Source organism: Crocodylus siamensis, chromosome 1 (assembly GCF_052110815.1).
Source record: "Crocodylus siamensis isolate JL-2025a chromosome 1, ASM5211081v1, whole genome shotgun sequence".
Taxonomy (NCBI): Eukaryota; Metazoa; Chordata; order Crocodylia; family Crocodylidae; genus Crocodylus; species Crocodylus siamensis.
In genome coordinates, this window is record NC_143395.1 from 273,215,833 (window position 1) to 273,243,235 (window position 27,403).

Here is a 27,403-nt window from a genome sequence, read left to right on the forward strand (position 1 = left end):
CCCACAAGGCCCAAAAGCACAAGACAAAAATGAAAGAATCAGAACTTTTTTGCATTTTGGCTAGTTTGCTTAGATACCTTTTGGATGACATTTGAATGTTTCTTAGTTTTGTGAGCAGGGAAAAAAGAACATGAGTACAGCACAGCTCCGCTGTATGAAACTGTGGGGCCTTGACATTTGTCATGTTTTTTTCAACAAAACATACTAATAAACTGAATTATTAACTGCCTTCCTTTCACTTAAGTTATTGGTTGTAGTAGCCTATTTTTCACTTTAGCTCAGTTGAGCTGAACACCCTTTCATTCCTGTTGTAAATGCCAAAAGATTTCCTGTGTACGTTAAGAACAATGAAGACAAAAAAGTCTCAGTACAGCAGAGCAGATATGTGACATTTTGAAGTCGCTGTGGGCAAATATGGAAGGTACTGAGCAGTTGCCTAAGGGGGAGGAGAGCAAATTAGAAAGAGAGGAATCTTGCTTCACCCTTCATCACTAACGGCGGCTTAAAGTGACTGGTGTTGTCTCTGTATTACTAGTAGTACAATTCCCACAACTGAAAACCTTGAGGTGCATCTCTTACTGTACTCCCAATCAAGTGCTATTTTGGAGATGCAGATGAGACTCCAGGGATGTATTTGGTAGCCGTGTTGGTCTGAAACAAAATGAAATGCAAAACTAGAACTCTTGGTTCAGAGATAAAAGCTTTTATTAGACCAACTAAGAGAATGCAAAAATACTACCTTTTTCTGCAAGCTTTCAGGCACATGCACCTTTCCTCAGGTTCAGGGAAAATTAAAGATGGTAAAAAGTCCCCATAGGTAGAAAATAACTTCATTTTTGCACAGAGGAAGCTGAAAGTGTAAGTCTGTTCCTCTTGGTCTGTGAGAGCGTCCGTCTTTCAGATGAGACTCCAGGCCTTTCGTTTTTCTGAAATGCTTTGTGAGCCCAGCTGATCTGGAAACCATCTCCAAGCACTTGTATGATTCAGACTAATTGTCCTGTATGGCAAGTAGACTGAGATCACAATCTCTTCTACGAAAGGAGCAATCGACCCAGTACAGCATTACACACTGGTCAAATAAAATTACTTTTTGGAAAACCAACTTAGAATCTGCGTAGTTTCTGATGAACAGAACCTCAATAGGCCAGAAGCCTCAAGGGTTTGCTTGTATTATCATATCTGTTTACCACGTTCCAGGACATGTGTTCCCCATGCACAGTACAGCAGTTGGGTAACCACCAAATAACAAAGCACTGTATAAAATGCCCTTTCAAAAAGCAGGTTACTTTTGGATTATAGCAATTTCACAACAGTAGGCAAGAAATAATAACAAATCTTAACATGAGCAGTGCAATTGAGGGTTCTTCCTGGTGAGTTTTCCCTTTAGCAGAGCTAGAAGATGGTTAGTTGTATACACTAGCATGCTGAGCTGATGTGTGTCACTGCATCAGTAAGTGATGTTAGCAAGGCTCTATTCTGAGAGAGATTTTTAGAAATGTCATGGCTTAATTGCCATCTAAAGTTCATGGATGTGTGTGTGGCCTACAAGCTTCCAGCAGAGGAGAGATTTGTCTCTATCTAAAAGGGACTAGGATAGGACCCAAAAGTGGGTTTGCCTATTGTGTGTAGGATGTGATTTTTCAAGCACACTTTTCACTTAATAAATAAATAAAATCTTAATGTTAAGTGTCCCAAGATTGGAGACAGTTCTCAAGGAAGAACAAATCATTTTAAAACTAAGTCAGAACAGATGAAGTTAGAAGAGCGGGCAGATCTGCACAACTATATTACTGATGCCTGTGATATGGTTTGGGGATTTCATAGAGTACTCATTTGCTTATGAAGGATGGATTCTATTGCTGATGTACCAGGACCTGGAGTCAGATAAGTATTTGGCTATTTATGTGTAAACTTACTAGGAACAAACTAAAGCATTGTAAGTTTGCTACGTTCCTGTATGTGTCAGCATTGTCACCCCATAAAAGCCATCAAGTTTAAGTTTTAAAACAATTGGTTGGGTTGTATCACCTTACCTATGAATAGTACTGTTTTGCTATGCAAATAATCCCACTGACTTGTGGGAGTGAATATGTAATATGTGAACAAGAGTGGCAGAATCAAGCCCATTTTGTTGAACTGAGGAAGACCTTTTCCTAGCATATCAAATTGTGGGCCATAGTCTTCCTTTGTTTTTCTGATGTTTCTAAGCATTAAATGCGACTTATATAGGCTTATCTGAGGGCAGAATTTGGCTCTCTGATGTTATATTCCAGATCCTATGAATATGGCAAAAATCCTCAAGTATAAAAGGAAGGCAAGGCTTATGTGCTGTGTGTGCACAAGTTTTTTAATTTAATTGATTGCCTTTAATTGCTTTAAAGTTGAGAATTATATTAAAATATGACTGTAAATTGTTTAACTACTCTAGAGGGAAGTGATTATCTATAGGTTACATTCCAGAGCAATGTCCTTCAAGAGGCACATTTTGAGGGGGGCGGCGGATATTATTATTTGATTGCATATATTTTATTTTATAATTTTTTTTCTCCTGAGTTGTCACAAAGATACTGCCATGGACCCAGAGGGACAGCCTTCCATCTTCAGCTCCCTCTGTGCAAAAATTAAGTTTATTTCCTACCTATGAGGACTTTTTACCATCTTGTACCATTTACACTTTTCCCAGAGCCTGATGAAGGGACTTTGATCCCAAAAGCTTGCAGAAAAGGACAGATTTCTTGCCATTTTCCAGTTGGTCTAATAAAAAGTATAATTTTGGAACCAAGAGTTCTAGTTTTTTGTATGTCTGATGAGTTAACAAACACTTTTTAGCTCTTGATTTGAGAGACTGCCTGGAAATGAGTCTACCAAAGAGGAAGGGTAGAGAAAAAAGACCAAAGTGCTTTTGCAAAGCTTGCATAGTAATTTTATGACCAGATTACAGTATTGTCAGCCAATGGCTGTGTTGTAGGAACCAAAATCAGTTAGTCCGACTGTCAGTACAAGTGCTGTCTGCCGCAAATGACTTTCCAGAACTGTTCTGCCCACCTCAACAAAGCAATCCCAGAAAACTATTTTGCTACATTTCAGAAACTATAATTTTACATGCCTCTCTCTTATCCAAGCAAGTCTGTTCATGAGACAGGACAACTTTAATTAAGTAGTAATATGCAAAAATGCATCACTTTTGAAGGGTGGCACTGAAATGGGCAACGGTGATAAGTGCTGGGAGGCATGTCTGTCTGCTGTATGTACTCATTTGTGTCTCCCTCACTTATTACGTTCTGCAAGACACTGTTCTTCAAATGTAATCCAAGCTCTGTAATTTGGTATCTAAACTGATACCTAAAACAAGAGCCGGCAGGATACAACAGGAGTTAGTGTTTTATTTTTATTTACCTGTAACATCTTTCTGAAAGTTATTCCTTTGTTCATTGAGTCTCTGTAGTAATTACCAGGTTCTCACCACCTGGTTGATGCAGTAAGTTATTCAGTAACTTTAAAACGACAGCATCTGGTCTGTGGAAAGATGGCTGCAGGGGAGAAAGTATTCTGGCTTACTTTTAAGTGTGTGCGTGTATGTGTATGTGTGTCTGCACGTGTTCATGTGTACACACATGTACACACTTTAATTTTGTTAAATGAATTTCAAAATTTGCCGTAACTACCCTAAAAATAAAATAAAGAAATAGCTTAATGACTTTTTATGTTGTTTCCCACATGAATGACACCCTTACTACATACTTCCTATCATTCTTCCCTGGGGGGTATAATTTGGAATTTGTGCATCCTCTGTGTCTGATTCAGGAAGCTGGGCACTATTACTGGTCCACTGTTCTTAAAGAAACAATTGGCTTCCCATGAAGACAGACTTTTCTGATATGTACACTATTTATCCATATGATACAGAAGGGCTATCCAACTGCCAGCCAGTGGGCTGCATGCAGCTCCTAAAGGGTTAGGATGCAGCCTGCAGGCTTCTGCTGTCCTCCTGCCACAGCAGCTGTGTTCTTTGGGCTCCCTCACTCTACTTCAACTTACACTTCCTTCCCCCTGCCTCCAACAGTGTGGTGATGCAGAGGGAAGGGCGCAGGGTGGATGAGCTCTGCGGGGGGCAGGGAGCAGGGGAAGATTAAGGGTGCCAATGCTGCATGTGACAAAGGTAGGAGCCAGAGGGAGCCAGCATTTTATTTTCAGTGAGGTTTTAGATTTTTTTGGAGCTTTTTTCTTTTTCTTTTTTTTTTGAGGGGGGGGAGGAGTTGTTTTTGTGCCCCTCCCCAGTAACCTGCAAAAAAATTGCTGAACCCTTGCTTTTTTGTGGGTCCAGCCTGAAATTGTGGTTTTATGCTAAAATCATGAAATTGCAATTTCAGTGGGGTCGTACTTATTAAATTCTGAACTTAGCCTTGAAAAACTATAAACTATATTATTTGTTTAAAGTTAAATTTACCAGTAAGACTTACAAGATCAAAATGTCTTTGCTTTGCTCTATTTATAACCATTTTAAACTTGTTGATGTACAGTCAAATCAGTAGAGCAAAATCAAAGTGTGTCCTCCATTATAAATTGCACATTAAATACAAAGGATAAAATATAGTTAATTGTGATAGGCCTGTAATTGTACTTCCAAGGGAGCTTTTGATCCTGCTTTGGCCTCAAATTTACCTGTGGTAGAGAGGTACTTAGCTGTGCTTAGTCTCATGTCAGGCAGGAGGCAGGCCAGGGTTACATTTTAAAAACTGTTTCAGACAGGATGAGTTTTTGTAGGCAACAGCCTACCTCGTAAGTTGTTTCATCATTAGCAGTTGCCCACGAAAGCTAATCCTCTCTGAAACAGTTAGCCTCTAAGGTGTCACCCTGCCCTGCCTGCTGCTTGTCTGTGGTTGGAGTGATTGATAAGTAGTTGGTTTTGATAGTACTGACATCCTTCTCTTCAGAAGACAGAGAACTTCCCTAATACTGGTCCTTTGGGCTGTGCGTAAGTCAAAGAAAAGGAGTTAAATGGCTTAGCGCTGCTTTGAGTTTAACTACAGATACCTCTGCAGGATTTGTGGAAGCTTGTTCCAAATCGGATTGGCTTGCAATATGTAATAGTGACAGTTTCTCTCTTGTGTAATTTGTCCATGACAGTTTCCCAGTGTTAGAGAAAAGTGACACTGCAGTGTTAGAGAACATGATCCTGCATTCATGTTGTACAGTCTTGTATTGGAGCAGAGGGGCCACAGCCCAGTTGCTAAAGGACTCCCGCAACTCATGGCTGGAAGCAGTGTGGGCTAAAGCAGCATTTTGCAATCCGTGGGTTGCAACACAAAAGCAGGTCACAAGAATATATGAAAGGGTTGCAAAGAAACTTTACAAATGGAAACTTTAAAAATGGATTCTCCTTGAAAGGAGAAAGAAGGTGGAAAACTGGCTTTTCACTTGCAGGCTGGCAGAGTTCCAGCCTGCAAGGGGATGCTTGGGCCTGCTTCAGGCCACACCTACCCCTACCCCGCCCCGCAGTGGGGGGGTTTGGTGTCTGAGGGTGGGAGGCAGCAGGATGGGAGTGAGGGGCACTGGGTCAGGACTGGCTATGGATGTTTACAAATAGGTCCTGGTATGAAAAAGGTGGAGACCCGCTGGGCTAGAGGACAGAACATGGGTACATAAACTCTCTCCCCACTAGTCTGCTGGATAAACTTGGCAAAATAGTTTCACTTTTGTGCTGCAAAGCTAGATCAGATCAAGGTAATATTTTTATTATTTTCTGTTGGGAAATGGGTGAGAAGGACAGGTGATCTGCCAAAGAGATGTTTGGCGGGATAATTCTGCTGTGGAAGGCACTTCCTTGAACCCTTTCTAATTGCAACAAAGTATCCTTTGGAAGACAGGTGAAAGGTGAGTGATTTTATCGAATCCTTATCAAGATAGAGGAGTTCCTTAGAATAGTAACTTGTTAAAGGAAAACATTTATTTGAAACAATATCACTAAAAACCAGCTTTCATTTTGTGATAGAATATTTCATCTGTCTCATGGAAAACTGCTTCAAAATATTCCTTTGTATTTTGGAGCCAAAAATAGGATTTACAAAAATAAAATTCTTGAAGTAGTGCTAATTTAGTCAGGGTAAAGGAATTTTTATACTGCAACTGGCTAATTTAATGTGTTGCTTGAAACAATATCTTGCTCTTTCTGTTGCATAACACAGATCATGTGGCCCTTGAAGAGTTAACCTGCATCGTTAACCTGCACCCCTCGCCCTTCCAGTCCAGGGCCCCACTCCAGCCCCACCCTCTCCACTGCTTCAGCTGCTGTTGCCCCTGTTGCCATCTCCAGGCTTCCCCTTCCTCCTCCAGCTTCCCTTCTCCTCAGCCCTGGAGGAAGGACAGGGGCGGTGCCCTGGCACAACTTGCAGGGAGCTGCAGCTTGGTACCTGCCCACAACATAGGAGCACCAGCATTGTTTAGAGTGGGGTGGGGTGGCACCTGGTGCAGCACACAGGGCATGAGGGCAGTAGCATGGTGCAGTGAAATGCTCAGTGCATAGCACAATGCAGGGCAGACTTGCCCAGTGTGGTGAGGTTGGGGGGGCATGCATGCCATGTGCTGTGCAGCCCCCAGCTCTGCAGAAGTTGGGCAACCTTGATATCAGTCATATAGTATGCAAGATGTGCAGCAAAATTAGGTCCCTGTTGGTATTTTAATTTTGTTTGCATGTTTTTTGTTAATTTGTCTGACTGCAACCGTGATACTATATTTAAGTTAGGTTTGCACCTTTTGCCCTGCCCACCTGAACTCCACATTAAGTTTTTGGTCCACTTAATTAGCCTTTTCTGTAACAGTTGTCTGTTTTTGCAATTTAAGCGACATAGGTTTTTGTTGTGCTAGTAATTCTACAGCTTTTGCTGCTTCTACTCGAGGATGTGCTTATGTAGGAATCAATAGCTCACTGACATGTGAACTGTGTCGATCAAACACCCAAGACAGGTTCAGTTCCTGTTGTTGTTTTTACTCTTAATTAAACTGTTGTACATATATTGTGCCACTGGTTAGAGATAATGTAAGTGTAGGTATTCCTATGTTTTACTGTGGGTATTTCCCATGCTTCTGGGCTTTGCTGCTTGCCACATAGGGCTGGGAGGGAATTTCACCTCCTCCTCCCTCCTCCTACTATGTCATGGTGTTTTTAAACCTTCTTCAGAGGCAGTGGGTGTTGGCTTCAGCCAAGGCTGGTGACTCTAGTGGGGATGTGCCAGTACTCCTGCTGGGATCAAAGCCAGAAGTTCCTGGTTAGAGCAGTGTTGATGCACACTTCCAGGGGAAAAAGAACCATTGCATATTTATTGATGCTATTGAACCATGTGTGAGCCAATTAATACTTTTAACAAGAATCCTCTTGCAAATTTCAGAGTGCTATCAAAGTATTCCTGCCAGATTTCTAAAATATGCATGGCTTTGAGAACACAAATCTTGGTCAGAAAATTCCCGTGTGGCTACCTCCACTCCTTGACAGATGCCCTGTCCCCTGACTACCATCTCCAGACTGGAAGTCCCACCCCTATTGCCACCAGAAGTCCCTCTCCTTGCCCCCTGGAAATACTCCTTTTGGGAGTGGGGAGTTGCCATCTTAAAACCAGAAAAAACCAAATAATACACTAAAAGTCTAACACCTACTATAACGTATTTTAATTTTATTACAAAAAATATTTTTGTCATGGTTTTTGTTTGTGTACTGTTTATAGAGGGGAATGCATAATAACTCAAAAATAAATTCTTACTCTTATATTGTGGGGGTGTGGATGTGGGTGTATGTATCTGGTGGGGGTGTATATGGGTGTGTGTGGTGGGGTGGGGGAGTTTGTGAGGGGGTGTGGCTGTGGGGGGGTGCATAGGATATGTTGTGGGGTTGTGTGGCATTTGTGGGGTGTGGGGATGTAGCTCTGGAACGCACTGTTTTCTCCTGCAGTCAATGCAGGTAGTGCTGGAGGGGACCCCACACACACGCTCCCCCCCATGGCGCAGCAGCAGGTGGGGGCACAGGTGCCTGGCTCTGGCAAGCACAGCACATCGCGGCAAGGACTGCAGCTCCTGCTGGGCCATTTGTTTCCCTGGCAGTCCCTGCACTTGCGGGGCACAGGAGGGAAGACCCAGGTGCTGGAGCCGCTGCTTTCCCCACCCCAGCCTGCTCCAGTGCCTGCGCTACCACGAGTGTGGGGAGCACTAGGGAAACAAACCGCCCATCAGGTGTTGCGCTTCTCATAGTGCTGGCCAGAGCCAGGAGCCTGGGCCCCCCTCCCCCTGCTATTGCTGTCCCCTGCTGCCTGCCAGGGCTGCGTGCCATAGGGAAGAGCGTGGAAGGGGTCCCCATACCTCTGCCCCCTCACACCCATGCCCAGCCCACCTGAACTCCACGCTGCAGCCAGCCCCGCACTCCACACTCCCACCCAGCTGCAGCCCTGTCCCCTCCCACAGCTTCTCTACCTGCTGCACAGGGGGAGCAGGACACCGCAGAAGCCTGCAGCAGCAGGCCCGCCCAGTGTTAGCAGGGCCTGCCCGTCCACCCACGAGGGTGGGAGCAAAGCATAATAGGATATGTTGGGGGCAGGTGTTGACACCTCACTCCCACCCTTGCAGGGAGAAGGGTTGGGGGGGGGCACAATTAGTTGGGGGGGTGCCACGGGCTGGATGAAAATGCCTGGTGGGCTGGATGTGGCCCGTGGGCAATATTTTGCCCACCCCTGAACTAAGGTATGCATATTTTAAATTTACTTTTCAGAAATTCAGATTAAAAATAAAATGAAAATGCATGGTGCTGTGGCTACTCTAAACAGAAACCAGAAACTTTTAAATATACAATCCATAGGTAGCATCAAGTATAGCACAACGCAAACATTTCTACAAGCATAAAGCAATAGATGGCTTTCTTTGTTGTGAAGTCATTAAACGTTATTTTTGCAAACTAAACAAGATCAAAAATTATTTTTCCAACTTGTTTCTGTATACTATAGCTTGCCTCATCAGAAGAAACAGCAGACCAAACCACTTCCTCAGTGATACACATTTAGCTTTGAAAGAGGGAGATAGGAAGTGCAACTGAAGTTGGTATATTTAGACGGTGGTATAATACATAAGAAAAATCACCAATCCCTCTAAGTGTGAGGGCAGCATTTGAGAAGGCACAGATAAGCTTGATAACAACATCTTTTTTTCCTACAGTGACTATCTTAATACTTTTGTCAGCACAGCTATGTTCTTCTTTTCTTAAAACACCTTGACCTTTCCTGGGTATATGCCAGGAATGGAGGCAGTTCACTACAACTCTAGGTTATAGTTTCATAGTTTCATAGTTGGTAGGGTTGGAAGGGACCTGAGCAGATCATCAAGTCCAACCCCCTGCCGTGGCAGGAAAGAGTACTGGGGTCAAACAACCCTGGCAAGGTGTCTATCTAGCCTCCTCGTAAAGACCCCCAGGGTAGGAAGTTGGAAGTTGGTTCCAGATCCTGTAGCAAAACCCCCCGTTTTTCTTTTCTTTTCTTTTTTTAAAATGCATTCCCTCCTCTTCCCCAACCATTTATGACTTTTTCTCTCCCTCTCTATTCCCTACAGATAAATATAAGTGAGCTCAGACTTAGGATAAGCTTTAAACGTTTTTATTTTGGTAGCAAGTTTTTGGTTTTAGCTGTCCACTGTTTTGTATTGTATTATTATTAGGTTTGTATTGATTCTTACTGTTGTATATTGTATTATCATTTTCATATTGATTTTTATTGTTTCATATGGGTATTATATGGCTTAGGCCTGTGTTTGTAAGTGAACCAAAGTTAGTATTGAGCATTGGGGCTGATATATGTCACCAAATATTCACTCTGATTCTGGTTTTACATTTAATTTGTAGTAGCCTGTGTACTTTAAGTATGGTTAATAGGGTAGTTTAAGTATGTGTATTTAAATATACAGTAATAGCTCTGTTATCTCACAGCCGTGGGGAATGGGGGGTGACAGTTCATCAAATATGCCGGTTCATCAAATATGCCGTGTCTGGTGCACCAGGGTTTTCACTCCAGGGTGTGCTGGGGGACAGGGAGGGGGGGCTGCTTTGCCTCAGGCCATGGTCCACAAGGAAGAAGTGAAGAAGAAGAACTCAGCTTGCAGTGGTGAAACCAGAAGGGGGACTTCTGGTTTTGCTTTTGCTGTGTCCCTTGGAAGGATTGACAGATGCCAGTTAGTGGAGCGTTCCAGATGGTAAAGTGCCGGATAGCATGGCTTTTGCTGTATATATAGAGGCATGAAGAGTCTAACATTTTGTTGTTGCATACTTTTGCAACAGGTATGCAATCTATGCTACAGAATGCATAGAAGGGCTGTGTGTGTGTGTATGTATATGTATATATACTTCATTGCACTCTGTAGCATATACCAGGTATTAAACAACGCTATAAAATGTATCAGAGGCTACACTCTGATCTTAACATTAAGATCCACATGGGCAGACTCTTGCATTCATGTGGAACCCACTTAAGTAATTGAGTTGTCATATATGCCCAAGGGTTCACCTTGACAGTTTACATTGTAGGACTGGTATCAGAGGACATTTTTACATATGTTCCAGGGGTAGGTGGGACACTAATTAGAGCATCCTGCAATGTCTCATGTATCAGCATTTCTGTGCTTCAAAATGGTGGTGGGAGCACTGTAACTAAAGCGGGTTTGATGATATGGGCGCCTGGTGCCTCCTGAGTCTCAGGGGGCACCAGTGGGGCACGACTGGGGGGTGTTCCCCGCGGCCGGTTGCCAAGCATGCCAGTGGCATGGCGACAGTAATGCTGGTACTTCTGCACAACGGCGGTGGAAGTGCCGCCAGTGGAGCCAGTTTGAGGGGGGCACAAGCGCTCTCCATGCCTCCCTACCAGCCAGAGTGCTTGCTCTCAGAGGAGGGATGTGCCTCCTCATACCTCCCTACGCATTGCTTATGTTTGACGAGCTTTAGTTAATGTGGCCTCACTGCTGTGTTAAAGTGCAGGGATGCTGATACACGAAACATGGAGGCTGTCTGGAGCACACTAATTAACACACTCCAGGAGACTCAGTTAAGTCTGCTCTGATGTGCTGTGATTACAGTGTGTCAGAGGAGCCTCCTGGCACCTCTGCAGGCATAGTTTGTAGAACAGAATGGTTGGAGCACCTGCTGCAAAAGTATGCAACAACAAAATATTTGACTCTTCATGCCTTTGCACAGAAGGGCATATGCAATTTCAGTCATTTCCTGTACTTCAGCATGCAAGCCTGACTTTATTAGTAATATAAGGTTTTTTTTCCTGTGGTATTTCCTAGCTTTTCATAGAAAATAACCACGAACAGGTAGATTCAATAAAATTTAAGACTTCTGAAATCTAACAAAATTGTACATGTCTGTGACATAATCTGAAAATATTTGGCAGCATATTACCTGCATGTTCTGAGACGAGACCTTCTCTAGCACATCATAGGAGCCCTGTTAGGAGAGAGAGTCTCTCTCCCATAAACTTTTAATTTAGACTTCCAGGGTGCAGGAGAAGCAAGCCATTGTACAATTTATAGAAGACCTCAGGGACCCATCTCCTGCTTTTTTCTTCTTATGGTTGTTCAGCAACTGAGTAAAGGCTTAACACCTACCATAACCGTTACAGAAGACAGAAGAGCTGTACTTGAACCCATACTCCAGTGTCTGCACTGGGTTCTTGTGCAGCCAGTCCTTCACCTGCTACACACTTAACACAGTTTTGACTTTAGCTTAGCCCCTTCAATGTGGCAGTGAATTTTTCCATAGTTGCATGCTACACTTTAAAGATAACCTGTGTATGCAAAGTATATGCTTCTTTATTTAAAAAAAGGGATTAACTCTTGTTAAACTGAAACCAGTTCCTTCCACAGCAGTAAGCAATATTACTTCATTATGTAGCTATTTCAGTAAAATGTAGTGTTTCTAGCTCAAGCCAGTACAAAAGTTCCAGTAGTCTTAATGAAAAAATAGGTTTTATTCACTCACCTTCCTACTCAGTATCTTTGTCACTTTTTGAACTTGGAAAAAATATGGGAAACATCCATCCAAATATTAAGTTTTACAAAATTTTGAGCAATCAAAAAACAGAATTAGAGTAGTAACATTATACAACCTTATTTTAATAGCTGTTGCAGCTGCTGATATAACCCTAATTTTGTTAAAGAGTTTTTTAAAATTCCCTCCTCATTGACCAGCACACAGATTTTAATTGTGCTGCATATCTCTTGTAAATCCCACAGCAGCAGCATTTTAAGATAGCAGCCAACATTTGGAAAGGGTTGCAATTTTAGTAAATGAAGGGAAGAAAGCAAGGTAGACCAGCAAGATGGGTATTTTTTAACTGCCTGGGAGTTATTCCAGTTGGTATGGAGGATGGCTGAATGTGCTGCGATCAGAAACTTTGTGTTCCAATTAAACTGAAACAAAAAAAGATGTGTGAATGACTATAATGGGAATAGTCCTTCTACAAAAAAGATCTTTATCTTTGCTAACTGGTTTTGTATGTGTGGTGACTTTGACTTGAACTTTTTTTTCAGATCAGCTGTTTTCACAGTGATCTAGTACCAGCTGGTTCAGTGTGAACTCTCCATGTTCCTTTATCACACAAAACAAAACAAAACGATCTCTTCTATTGCATAGTTCTTAGCGCAGCTAGTGCACCATTCTAAAAATGCGGAACAGTCCCATATTCACGAGTCCTGGAGGATTACTTGTGGCAACTTCTTGTTAAAAGCATAAAGATGATCTGCTGTTTCTATTGTCATGTGCATTTAGACCTGGGTAGTACTCTGATTCTTCCCTCTATTCCTTGCTGTTCTTAGACATCCAGAGAGAGATATTCAGGAGGAGAGGGAGAAGTGAAAGAACCAGGGGACTAATTTGATAGTTTTTATGGGAACGTTTGAGGAAGTCTGAACAGGAGAATACATTGAACATGATGTGTAGGTCCTCCTTCTTTGGTATCATCCTGTTTTCATTCCTAGATGTACTGTATGTAACTGATGTGAATTTAATGTCTGGGTGGATGAAACTAACTTCATGATTCAGTACTGCTACTTTGCATTTATGTCGAGTTTTCTAGGATCATCTTTTTTTCCAAACATGAATTTAACCTACCAGTACCTTGGGAAGAGGGAGTGGAGGGGTATTATTATTCCTGTTTGATTGGTAAAACAGAGGCCTGGAGAACTGATGTTATCTTATCTCAGTGATTCTCAGCCAGGGTGTTGCAGCATCCTAGGTTGCCATGAGATCCTTTTAAGGGTGTTGAAGGGTGCTGCACGATAATAGGGCTGTGAATAATACATATGATTCATGAGATAAACTCAGCGATTTCACATAGGGACCTGCAGCGTCAAAAATATTTTGACCTCTTGTGGGCTTTCTGAGCTCTCTGCCAATCCTATTTTTCCAGTCAAAAAGCATAGTCAAAAGCATAAGCTAAGAGTTGGCATTTTCTGAGCAATGCCTTGCATCTAAAAAAGGTTGAGAACCACTACTTTACACAAGGAGACAGGTGGAGTAAGGAAGGGCTCCTTCCCTCCTCTGCATCTTACTCATTGGGTGTTTCTTTCTCCTGTTTTTGCAAGGATTCAGACTTGCAACTCCTAGCTCTCAGGAGAGCATCCTAACCACCAGGCTATTGGCAAGATTGGGGTGGACATATTCCACTCCTGTTGAAGTTGAGCCACTGTACAGTGATGCACCTGGGGAGGAAGAACCAGCACCATACCTACAGGCTGGGGAACTCCCTTCTCATCAGTGCAGAGGCAGAAAAGGATCTTGGAGTCATCACTGATGCCAAGATGAATATGGGCCAGCAGTGTGGGGATGTAGTCAGGAAAGCCAACCACACCTTGTCATGCATCCACAGATGCATCTCAGGCAGGTCCAAGGAGGTGATGCTCCCCCTCTATGAGGCACTGGTCAGTCCGCAGCTGGAGTACTGCGTCCAGTTCTGGGTGCAGCACTTCAAGAGGGATGTGGACAGCATGGAGAGGGTCCAGAGGAGGGCCACTCACATGATCAGGGGGGCAGCAGGGCAGGCCCTATGAGGAGAGGCTAAGGGACCTGAACGGGTTCAGCCTCCACAAGAGAAGGCTGAGGGGGGATCTAGTGGCCTGTTACAGACTAGTCAGAGGGAACCAGCAGGCATTGGGGGAGTCCCTGTTCCCCCGAGCACTACCAGGAGTGACCAGGAATAACGGTCACAAGCTGGCAGAGGGTAGATTTAGGCTAGATATCAGGAGGCGCTACTTCATTGTCAGGGCAGCTAGGATCTGGAACCAACTTCCAAGTGAAGTGGTGCTGACTCCTACCTTGGGGGTGTTTAAGAGGAGGCTAGATGAACACCTTGCTGGGGTTATTTGACCCCAGTACCTTTTCCTGCCATGGCAGGGGGTCAGACTTGATGATCTGTTCAGGTCCCTTCCCACCCTACCAACTATGAAACTATAAAACAGAAAGGAATGCAAGCTTCACAGGGCCAAAGAGACAGCAAGCTTGACTACTGCATAATAATGAAGCCATTCCCTTAGAAGGTGGCGTCCTAGCATCTGGCCCCTGGTCTCAATACTGTTTCTATATTTTATCTAACTCTGTAGTGCAAAATGCTTGTATCCTGGCAGCTGATGCACTCTCCTGGCAGATGGCAGTTGGGGTTTGAGCCCCCTCAAACTGAGTTGGGGTATTGAACCTGAGTCTTAGTTGTGGAGCTAGTGCTTTTACTGTTCTATAAAAGGTAATCATCATGTCTTCTTACCACTCCTTCCTTCTCCAGTGGCCAGGGGGAATTAGTTATCTGTATCCAAAGGATCAATTGGGGTGTCTTTAGTCTAGGAAGTGATTTCAGTCTATAAATCCTGGTCTCACACAGTTGCCTAACTGTAGCCAAAGTCCAGGAAGCAGATAAGATTTAAGATGCATCCCTCACTATAGTAGTTCCTGTTGGCTAGTATGGGCATCTCCTTACTCAGCATATGGAGTATTGAGAGTCCCATTCTGAGGGACTTAACTCCACTCTTCTTTCATTTTATATGCAACCTTAGTGCCTTGCTTTGGTTATGAGAATGTCAGTTCTGCTTGGTACCTCCCCACGTCAAAATCTCTCTGAGGATCTGGGCCAAAATCCTCCTTTTCCCCTGCCCACATCACTGAATTGGTATTTGTGTATTGTTTCTTGCTGAGTATTTAAAACAATGACTTTGTCTGTCTGTACTTAGCCATAAAGTCAAAAGCCCGAGGCTGAATCAATTCAGTCTTTGCAGGTTAGTCTAAACTGCAGAGATTAAACTGAGAAACAACTGAACAGACATTCACTTTTGAGTTAGGAAATGCAGCCACCTGCCTGCAGTGGCTCAGGCCAGAAGCCAGGGAGCACTAGTGCATGGCTCTCTGGCATGCAGCCAGCGTGCCTGTGTATTTGCTTCTACTTCCCAGTGCCCCTGAGGTCTCTGGGCTTTGCAGTCCACAGTCACATCAGCAGGACTCTGCAGGGTTGCTCATCATTTAATCTTCCTCCTTCAGGTGCTTCTGGAATTTGGAGTCCACAGTTGCAGCCAGCAATAAGTTTTTTAGCAGGTCAGGGCAGTTCTGTACCCAGGGAAAGTAAAGTTTAACCCCTTCTCTTAGCCCCAGACTCCAGCCAGGGTTTGCCTGTGGGGAGCAGTCCCTGCCTCCCCCTTATTCAACCCCCCAACCCTTCTCTGCTCGAGCAGACAGCACAGCCCAGCCCAGGGCTAGAAAGCATGCTGGGATGTTGGGGGACTATGATTTAGATTGTACCAGGAAGGGGTCTGGGACAGAAGTTTCATAAACCCAGTTTGACCCATGTGGACAGCATGGAGAGGGTCCAGAGGAGGGCCACTCACATGATCAGGGGGGCAGCAGGGCAGGCCCTACGAGGAGAGGCTAAGGGACCTGAACGGGTTCAGCCTCCACAAGAGAAGGCTGAGGGGAGATCTAGTGGCCTGTTACAAACTAGTAAGTCTGATCTGTTAAGTCTGATAATACATTCAACTAGTTTAATCTTAAACCATTTTCAGCCATTTTGAAACTGGTCTATGTGCACTGAACTTTTGTTCTGTTGTAGGTTTAAACCAGTTTCTGATTACATAAACCAGTTTATGTGCGACTTCAGTTTTTAGTCCACGGGGATATATGCTTGTTGGTTATTTAGTACTTTCTCTTCTTTCTTTTTACAGCAAGAGATTTTTCATCATTCATCCCTGCTTTGAATAAACTAATTGTGGAAGTAGATAACATGATTAGGCAAAGTGATTGGACTACTAGGTAGTAGTCAGTAAATACGTTATAAACTGAAGATTGTGTTGTTAGAGACCCATCATGAGTCAAAGTAAGAGACTAAGGGTTCTCCATGATCCTGTCCTAGCACAATTTGCAGGAAGTGTACCTGTGACCAATAAAACAAATGGGCTACTGACAGTACTGGTAAATGCTGAACAAAAAGAAAAAAGTGGGGTGTGCAAAGGGAGCTAGTATGAGAGGAGGACAGAATGTGTAGTTGTTGGAGGCGCATATGTTTCCAAACCTAGGAAATGTTTGAAGGATCCCTAGAGAGAGAGAGTATGAGTCTTATTGTCTTCATGTACTTGAGTGATAATCTTTCTGTTGTGTATGAATCAGTGCTAATTGAAAATGGAAGGAAGATGCACATATACCATAAAAATACCTTAAGAAAATATTCAGAAAAGAAGATCCATGCTGTTTCAGTACTATCCTGCATTGTTCATATTCCATATTCTCCTAGCGACATCAAAGATGTTTATCCTAGAGTCACACAATATTGATTATAAAACACCATGGCAACTAAAGGGCTTTAGTCTATGAAATCAGTCAACAGCCACCACTTGATAAGTGCTGATGTTCATATAATGAGGATTTCTATCTTTAGGAAAAAATTACTATCTTCACAATTCAGAAAATGTTCTGTGTAGAATTTATTTATAGTCTTTAATTTATTTGATGATTTTATAAGCTGCATCCTAGCATCACACTCGTTTAAGTGGAGAGGAATAAATTGCCATCTTTATGAAAACAGCAACTGACCAAGTTTAGTTCAATTGCATTAAAATATGTTTATTTTTAAAGCTTGGATGCTGAGTAAAAATTGCTCCATGACAATTGACACAGCATTGGGAGAGGAGTGGGGTGTAGAAGATTCTGGACATGCCCTGTTTTCTCTGCATCCACCATCTGCCACTGAGAGAGAGGCTACTAGGCTAGATGGACCTATGGGCTGATCCAGTAAATGATGATGTTTTTGTGAAATATTTCTCTTAAACCTGTGGATGGCAGAAGTTAATAACTTAAGGTGCCTATACACATACAGGGAAGCTGCTCTGACATGCTGTAATTACAGCGCGTTGGAGCAGGCTCGATTCATCAAGTCTGCTGGAGCATGGTAATTACTGTCCTCCAGCAGACTCCAGTGTCATATGCATCACTGTCCCTATGCTGAAAAATGGCAGTGACCTCCCCCCCACCCCGCAGCACGTCTATAAATGCCCTTAGCTACTGTTGCAATTGGAGCTGCTTTACAAGGTGTTTGTATGAAGGCTATCACTCCTCCTTTTTCCATTTGGAAATCTGTTTGAAAACAAAGTCATCAGTAATATAACTTTACTCCGTTTATCCTAAGGAGCATTTTAGTGCTGGAGGAAAGCTATGCTGATTGTGTAACTTTTCTCTTTTTTAATAGAGGCCAGTAGCCATTTTGACAATAAATATGAAAACATCATCATATGTTAGTGTGTAGGTATGCAGTTGTCTTTGGAATGGAACTCAAGCTGATTGCCAGGCATTTTTATTTTTACCTGGACACCATATTTAAATCAACAGATATTTTTGCATGGTAATTTGCATCTAAGACAAAAATGGTTGGAGGGAATTATATGCTAATATGTTTCATTTCTGAATGTCAGTCTTTTCCTGTAGATTGACCTGAAGTTCATTTAATAAGCATTGCACATCTTCAAAATGTTTATCGGTGTTCAGAGTAGGATGCTGCTGTATCGTCAGCTGTTTCCCATGGACTATGGTTAGGAGGCAGTGCAGCTGGGTTTTGTTCAGGGTTTTAGGTAGCTTTTTTTTTACTTGTTCAGGGAGTCTTAATATAGTTACATTTTAATCGAACTTTTTCCCTTTCATCTTTTACTTTTAACTAGGAGAGAGAAACAGACGAAGAAGATGTCAGGTAGCTTTCAGTTACATGCCTCAGAATGAAGATGAGCTGGAGTTAAAAGTTGGTGACATCATTGAAGTGGTGGGAGAAGTGAGTAACTTTTACCGTGTACTGTACATGTATACAATTCTGGTATGTTTTGTATATATTAATCATTCTGATGGTAATATGCTTTAAAAACAAAATTAAAAACAAGTGTTATACACTGTTCTTATACATATGTTTAAGTTGCTTTAGGGTTCTTTTTGGCCCTTGTGTTTCTGCAATTATATGTTGACATCAGCTGTTTCAGAACTCTACCTGCAGGAAGTGGCTCATAGTCCATACCATGCATGCATACCTAAGGTAATAGAAAAAGCCCTTCCCCATATGTTCCAGGTAAATCGTCTATAAGGAAGAATGATCTCCACGTAGTGACATGCATAGCTAACAGATTTTACTGGAGCCATTTAAAGTTCAGCTAGGAAATTCATCTCATGTTTCTTTTACTAACTAATTTTGTAATAGCTTCCTTTTTTCTGTAATGATTTCCAAGTTGAGGCTAAAAATAATGTATATTATGTATGGACGTTGAGTCATAAAACTTAATGGAAATCAGTTTGCTGTAGTAGGGGTTAGTTATGAAGGCTTAGATGCTGACCTTTTGAAATGGTTCTGAATGAGTGCATCTGCTCATAAAATTGATACCACGGCATTCAGGCAGCACACTGAAGAGGTGGATCTTGCTCCACTTACTCTGCTGGAAGTTAGCCCATTGACTCAAGTAGTATCAAGCTTAAGTTCCGAAATACTAACATAAAATCTCTAGAATGAGTCAGGATTTCTTCAAACTCATTTAATTTGTATTTACTTAACATTAAAAGTACCTAAGAACTTAGTCTGATAAGAAGTCCAGTAAAAGGTTCAATTTTAGGTTTGCATAATTTATTTCGTAAGTTGTGTGATGCTTTTTTTTAACAGTGAGTGAACAGTTCATAAACCAGCCCTGATAGAAATGTGATTAGTTTTATTTTTTTTTGTTTTTTTTTGTAAAGTCTACTGCAACCTACAGTCAGATCTAGCAGACTCTACTTACCATAGCAAAATGTAAGGGGCTTTAGTAATCGCTGTCTCCTTAACATGACTGCATACACTAGTGCTGCACATTTTGTTCTTCCCAGAACCAGACATCTCATGTCACCCTCACTCTGTCTGTGAGCAGAATGGTAATAGGGAATGTCAAGATTATGAGATATTAGAGAGGACATTTGAAAGACACAGTTAACCCAACATTTTAATGAATTCCAAGGCAGCATGAGAATTGTTGTCACTGCAGTTTTGAAGCATCTTTGACCTTGCATGAATACAGAAAAATCTTCCTTGAATTGCCCCACTTAAAACACTGATAAGTACTTTTTTGAAGGGCAAAGAATCAAAATAATTTCTTACTCAATCCAAGTAGGCTGGCCTTGAGGAATAACTTTCCCTGTCTTCCCCCTTCACACATGCAGATAATGGTATATTTTTCATAAATAGTTGTTTTAAATATTATACAAACACTTTTTAAATTAGCAATATGCACATCTGGCATGGACCTGGGTAGTGCACTGCCAGGATTGCTGTGGCATTGGAAAGGTTTGCTTGTGGCTAACATGTAGGCAGGATCATGGGCAAGTGACAGGAGATGGGTTTGTACTCCTTTCCAGTATTCATTTATGTTCTAGGGAGATATAGGTAACTGACAATATCAGCTATGTGAGTTCTTCCTTATGGACTTCCAGCTGCAGTAGTACAATACAGAGCAATATCTTAACCTCGTCCGTCAGAGATTGGCAACATATGCCTGCAGGCCTGATTTAGCCTGTGTAGCCAGAAGATTTTGTTTGTGCCTCCTCTGGGGCAGGTCAGTGAGGACCTGCGCCGAGACCAGACAGCTGGAAGCTGTGCCTACACTACTGCTGCTATTTTTCCCTAGACCTCTTCCCCCTCTGCCTCCCTGCTGCCATGGCTGCAGTGTGGGTTCAGCTTTCAGTGGGTGAGAAGCTGCACTGGGGCTAGGAAGTGTGGCCCCAGCTGTGCCTGCACTGCAGCCAAGAGGTGGGAGGTGGTGTAGGGGAAGCAGCAACACTAACAGGTTCCATCTGCCCTGCCATGGTGCATCTTGGCGCACTGCCATGTTGGGCCTGAACCAGGATATTCCTGTCCATGTCTTGCAGTGGTAGCCATCCACTGTCCTAAGTAGTATCAGATTGGATTGATGGAAGAACAAACAGAACTCTTCAAATCACAGTGAATGTAGTGACGCAGCACTTCTTATAACTATAGTTTGCCTTTGGAGTGGTGGTACAGAATGGAGTGTCATTTATTCTCTCCTGTGCTTGTCAGCTTAATACAAAATACAGCTAAAAAAATACAGCAAACTTCACTGATTTACTGGGACTTGATTTGATGTGGAAAGTTGTAGCAGTAACTGCATGAATTTCATTGCTTAGAGGTGCTGCTCTATGAAGTGTCATAGAACTACAGCACTGATATCCTTAAACATTGCTTTATGTCAAATAAATGGTCTTGAAGGTAATAATTACAAAAATTAGGTTTTCATAAGAAGTTAGGCCTCAGTCATGAAAGCCAGAAATATAAAGATTTTCAGAAAAGCAGTGTATCATGGTTCATACATGGATCGTGCTTGTAGAATGTTAATATTTACTGGCACCATCACCAAAGTGTGCTTGTTCAAATATGAACATCATGACGAAAGATGAAAAACTGAATCACAGATTATTTGCTTATTAAAAAAGATTTCCACTGTGTGAGTTGAGTGGGCAAGTAGAACTTTGTGAGGTTGCATTATATATAGCCATCCCCTCTCATTTCTAGTTGCCCCTGCTCTGCATATTAAATCTTTTAATTTGCCTCTGAATGTTAGGCATTACTTTTGCAAAAAAAAAGGATGCACCAATTTAGTTTAATTAGTTTTAGACAGACTTAATTAAACCAGTGGAAATCTCATGGATACGTTTAATTTGGATTGAGTGGCTTACTTCAGTTTATCCTGAAAGATTCCTGACTGACTTGAGATAAAACAAAATAAGCCTGGTTTATACTGGTTTAGAAGATCTCCACAGTATTGTATGTCAATTAAGCTAAATTAATTTTAAAACACGTTTGTAGTAGACAAAACCTTAACCTTTACCTGTGGCAGATAAAAGCAAGCTCTATTGTACTACTATTGGTTAGGTTTTAAAATATCAATTGAGGAATTTAAATCTATGGCTGCTAGAGAAGCAAAGATGTCTCTTGGAGTAAATGACTAAAGATGCACAAGGCAGCAGTGTTTAGCCCTGGTTATTAGTTCATATATGGCACTGCTGACTTGACAGTGCAGCTGCAAACCTTGCAGGGGCAGAGTTAGCTTGGGATTTCGCTGCGTTGCACCTCCATAGATTAAGTTTTTCTATAGCACCTGTAATAGTTACTAATAGATACAATAGGAAGCCTCAAGTAGCAGATAGTATTGTGGGCTCAGGTGGAAGAGTAGCAAATAAGTTTTTGGGATGCTAGGTTTGTGCTTTATGTAAATAGTTAAAGTTTGAGTTATTAGATTATATCAGAGCATGTGAGTTGCTAAGCAAACTTATGAACTGTGGTGCTGTGGTTTATAATGTCACCAGAATCCCTTGATGACATGATATGCTAGTAATTTAAATTTGTTTTCTGTTTGTTCTAAGTGGAATATAAATCCATTATAAGATCAGACATTCAGAACAATAGATACAAATATTTATTGTGGAACCATAGATTCCCATAACTACACAAAAACTGAAATGCCAATACAGAATTAATTAACAAAATTAAATTAGAAATATATTTTAAAACTAACACGAGATGAGACCATTTTCAGCCTTGTTTATTTTAACATTTTTAATGTATGTGATTGATAGCTCTTTCTGTGTAGTTCATCTTCTAGGCTCATTAGATATGACTCTAATTACAGTTTTCCTAAAATATGACTGTAGCTAATTCTCTTACTAAATTGAAATACTCAAATGCCAATTATATTTTGTTATAACTCCTTTATATAACATGAAAAAAGTCTTGCTTAAGAGCATCTGGCACATCATTTGGCAGTTTTGGGAATCCATTAATCATGATTTTATTTTATCCTTATATTGCAATATATTTTAAAGATTGACTGTGCTTTTAAGTAATCTGTTGGGCTTCTCATAGTACATGAATAAGTCTTTGCAGTATTGCAATATATTACTGCAGTGAAGGTGGTTCCACTGTCCAGAGATAAGGCAGTGTTTGTCTCATGCTTCTTTAATGGCTGGTCCATAGAGAAGATAATGGCCTACAGTGGCTATCTGTTATTTTCATGGTAGATGTGTCTGCTGTGGATCCAAAGATCCAGACCATTCTGATGACCGAAGCTGGGGTTCAGTACAATTCCAAATGATGAGATTTTTGTCTTTTTCATTTTGAAATTAGACCTAAAAATGAAAAGAAGAAAGGGGAGGGGGCAGACCTATTCAGTAAGAGAACATTAAAGTTGCAAAATGTAATCACTCAAAAGTTAGGAAATGTCATCGTTAAGGATACTTGTACAATTTCTAACCTCTGTAAAAGTGAAGTATTACATAGTCGTAAGTTACTTAATGTCACACATTCTCAATATTGTATCTTGTCTGTGGCCACACACTAAATGAGGAGTGTTGCATGATGCACTCAGAGTATGTCACTTGATGGCAAAGGGCTCATTTTCCTTACCTTTTTGCTCTCCAAAATAATCATAGAATCATAGAAAATTAGGGTTGAAAGGGACCTCAGGAGGGCATCTAGTCCAATCTCCTGCTCAAAGCAAGAGCATTCATAAGTAGATCATCCCAGGCCAGCTCTTAAAAACCTCCAAGGATGAAGATTCCACCACCTCTCTGGGTAACCTGCTCCAATGTTTTACTACCCTCCTGACAAGAAAATTCTTTCTCGTATCTAACCTAAATTCCCTTGCTGCAACTTGAGATCATTGCTCCTTGTTTTGTCATCTGCTGCCACTGAAAACAGCCTAGCTCCATCCTCTTTCCAACCCCATTTCAGGTAGTTGAAAGCTACTATTAAATCCCCTTTCACTCTCCTCTTCTCTAAACTAAATAAGCCCAGTTCCCTCACTCTTTCCTTTATAAGTCATGTCCCCCAGCCCCCTCACCATTTTTGTTGGTCCCTCCTGGACCCTCTCCAGTTTGTCCACATCCTTTTTGTAGTGAAGGGGCCCAAAACTGAACACAGTACTCCAGATGTGGCTTCACCAGTGCTGAATAGAGGGGAATAATCACTTCCTTTGACCTGCTGGCAACACTCCTACCGATTCAGCCCAGTATGGCGTTAGCCTCCTTTGCAACAAGGGCTCACTGTTGGCTCATGTTCAGTTTATTGTCCACTCCAGGTCCTTTTTCCGCCCAGCCAGTCAGCCCCCAAGCTATATTGATGAATAGGATTGTTCTATCCTAAGTGCAGGACGTTGCTTGTCCTTGTTGAACCTGATGAGTTTGCTTTTTGCTCAATCATCCAATTTGTCTAGGACACTGAATCTGAGCCCCGCCCTCCAGCATATCTACTACTCCTCCCAGCTTGGTGTCATCTGCAGACTTGCTGAGGGTGCACTCTGCCATCTTCCAAGTCATTGATGAAGACATTGAACAAAACTGGCCCCAGAACTGACCCTGAGGTACTCCACTTGATACCAGCTGCCAGCTAGATATTGAGCCATTGATTACTATCCTCTGAGCCTGATACTCCAGCCAGTTTTCTGTCCGTTTTACAGTCCATTCATCCAGCCCATACTTAGTTAGCTTGCAAGAATGTCATGGGAGACTGTATCAGAAGCCTTGCTAAAAACCAAGGTATATCACATCCACCAGACTCCCTGCATCCACAGAGCCAGTCATGTTGTCATAGAAGGCAATCAGTTTGGTCAGGCATGACTTGCCCTTGGTGAGTCCATGTGACTGTTCCTAACCACCTTCTTCATCTCCAAGTGCTTAGAAATGGTTTCCTCGAGGATCTGCTTCATGATTTTTCCAGGGACTAAGGTGAGGCTGATTAGTTAGTACTTCCTGGATCCTCCTTTTTCCCTTTCTTAAATATAGGCACTATATTTCCCCTTTTCCAAACATCCGGGACTTCTCCTGATTGCCATGAGTTTTCAAGGATGATGGCCAGTGGCTCTGTAATCTCATCAGCCAACTCCCTTAGCACCCTCTGGTGCATCCTGTCTGGCCCCATGGACTTCTGAATGTCCAGCTTTTCTAAACAGTCCCTAAACTGTTCTTTTGCCACTGTTGGATGCTTCTGCCCAAACTTTGCTGCCAGGTGCATTCGTCTGGGAGCTGATCTTGCCTCTGAAGACTGAGGTGAAGAAGGCATTGAGCACTTTAGCCTTTCCTGCATCCTCTGCCACAAGGTTGTCTCTCCCATTCAATAAGGGACCCACAGTTTCCCTGATCCTCTTCTTGCTACTGACATACTTCTAGAAATCATTCTTATTACCCTTCACATCCCTTGCAAGCTGCAACTCCAATTGCACTCTGGCCTTCCTGACTTCCTGCTTGCATGACTGAGCAATGCTCTTATGCTCCTTTCTATTTATTTGCCCAAGTTTGGACTTCTTGTAACTTCCTTTTTGTGACTTAATTTACTGAAGAGTTCCCTGCTAAGCCAAGCTGATCTGCTGTACTTGCTAGTCTTCGTGCGCATCGGGACGCTTTGTTCCTGCATTCTCAGTAAGGCTTCTTTAAAGTATAGCCAGCTATCCTGGATTCTTCTCTCCCTCAGACTGGCTTCCCGGTAATACTGCTGAGAGGTTCCCCGAGTGAGTCAAAACCTGCTTTTCTGAAGTCCAGGATCCTTACTGTGCTGCTTTCCATCCTTCCTTTTCTCAGGATCCTGAACTCAATCATGCTGTGATCACTGCTGCCCAGGTTGCCATCCACTGCTGTGTTCCTCACCAATTCATCCCTGTTTGTGAGCAACAGGTCAAGAAGAGAGTGGCCCCTAGTTGGCTGCTCCAGCACTTGTGCCAGGAACATGTCCCCAGCGCTTTCCAAACACTTTCTACATCAAAGCAGTGCTTTATTCCACTCTTGACAAAACAGTTCCCACTTTGGTCCTTTTAGGCTCTGGCCCTTCTTTTCTCAGGTACCAAAAAGCCTTTCTTTTTTAGGTCTTTAGGCTCCTCCTCTCTCCTGGGTAGCCACTTTCCCCTAAGCATGGAGTTTCTCTTGGCCCTGCTTCAGACTTGGCATCTCCAGATAGTCTTTTTCCTTAGTCTTTCTAAGGAGTGACTTTGGTTTCAGTTCCATCCCCCCTGAGACAAGGTATTCCCCACGGACCTCCTCTTATACCCAGTCCTTCATGACTCTTTGACCTAAAAGCTGTCCTCTATATATAATGCTCAGGATATATTCATTTTACTCTGATACTTGACCCAGTTGCCCTGAAACATCTATTCTTAAACAGGATGTGCCTTGGGAGAGTGTTGACTGGTTCTGGGCCACCCTGCTGTAAACGAAAAGACAAGGTCATTACGAGAAGGTTAAAAAGACCATCTATTCATTCGTTTAAATAAGGCTATATTTCCTCTGGTGGGGAAAAACGATATGTGGTAATACAGTTAAAGATACTATCATAGTGTTATTGTACAAGGAGGGCAAATTAATTTTTCACATGGGAACTAAGTATTGGCATTTCTCAACTTTTGAAAGTTTGATTTTGCAAACTTAATGTTCTGCACAGATAAGGGCTTTGTGTGTGTGTGTGTTCTGCTTTGTTTGTTGATGTACTGTCAAGACAGAATCATCAAAACTTCAGGCATGCTCAAAGTGGTATATAACATGCAGCTTGTGTGAAAGTCTTTGCAGCACAAATCTCTTGCAGTTTTTCTTTCTTTTGCCCTTTCATGACTGTGACTGATTTTATTGAACTGTTGTTGACTAACAACAGACCAATATGCAAGGTTATAGAAGGGCTTATGTATATTGTATTCACCCCTTGGTTACCCTGTTGGACATTAACTTTTTCTGAGAAATCTGGTTTTCCAGATTCTGTAGAATAGAAGAGGAACCTTTTTTTTTTTTACTTCAAAAACTATTCAGTAAACCTTTTTAATGACACAGTTTTTAAACATTCATGTTTTACCTTCACCAAAGCACAAATGTTCTTAACCGGAGCAAATTAACTTGAGGTAAAATCCTGTGTAAACAGGGCAGTTTGTAGTTTTCACATGAGTTAGAAGGGAATTTTAATTTGATCTAATTCATGTGAAAACTGTAAACTGCTTTTTTGTTTCTGTAGGATTTTACCGCAGGTTAGCTACCACAAAATAACAACATGCTGTTTTTGCCTAGTTAAGAAAGTTTGCTGCTGCATGAGTGCTTTACGAGCACTCGTGGTGCTCTGGTGTGGTGCCAGAGGACTGGAAGAGGGCCAGTGTGGTTCCCATCTTCAAAAAGGGGAGGAAGGAGGACCCAGGGAACTATAAGCCAGTTAGTCTTACCTCAATCCTGGGCAAGCTTTTTGAGAGGGTTATTCTGGCACATGTCCACGAGGGGCCAGCAGGGGAGATTATGCTTAGGGGCAACCAACACGGGTTCATTAGAGGCAGGTCCTATCAGACCAACCTGGTGGCCTTCTACGACTAAGTCACCAAAGCCTTAGATACACGGGTAGCAGTGGCCGTAGTCTTTCTGGACTTTCGGAAGGCCTTTGACGCTGTCTCTCACCCCACTCTCATTAAGAAACTGGGGGACTGTGGTGTTGACACCTACAGTCAAATGAGTCGCCAACCGGCTGGAGGGCCGCACCCAGAGAGTGGTGGTGGATGGGTCATTTTTGACCTGGAGGGATGTGGGCAGGGGGGTCCCCCAGCACTCGGGCCCGCACTGTTCAACATCTTCATCAGTGACTTGGACAAGGGGGTAAAAAGCACCCTGTTCAAATTTGCTGATGGCACTGAGATGTGGTGGGATGTGGGCACACTAGAGGGAAGGAATATGCTACAATTGGACCCACAGGTTACAGGGGTGGGTGGACGAGAATAGGATGGGTTTCAACACTGACAAGTGCAAGGTGCTACACCTGGGGAGGAAGAACCAGCACCATACCTACAGGCTGGGGAACTCCCTTCTCGCCAGTGCAGAGGCAGAAAAGGATCT

At 42.4% G+C, this 27,403-nt stretch overlaps 1 protein-coding gene across 3 annotated transcripts in view; it reads left to right on the plus strand.

Annotated features, from left to right (window-relative positions):
- SH3KBP1 (SH3 domain containing kinase binding protein 1) overlaps positions 1 to 27,403 on the plus strand; it is a 361,555-nt gene that overhangs the window by 162,617 nt on the left and 171,535 nt on the right. For all 3 annotated transcript variants that reach the window (XM_090062600.1, XM_090062582.1, XM_090062591.1), the window contains exon 4: positions 18,202 to 18,308. In XM_090062600.1, the coding sequence (XP_089918726.1) occupies positions 18,202 to 18,308 (107 nt within the window). The remainder of the gene's footprint in view (positions 1 to 18,201; positions 18,309 to 27,403) is intronic.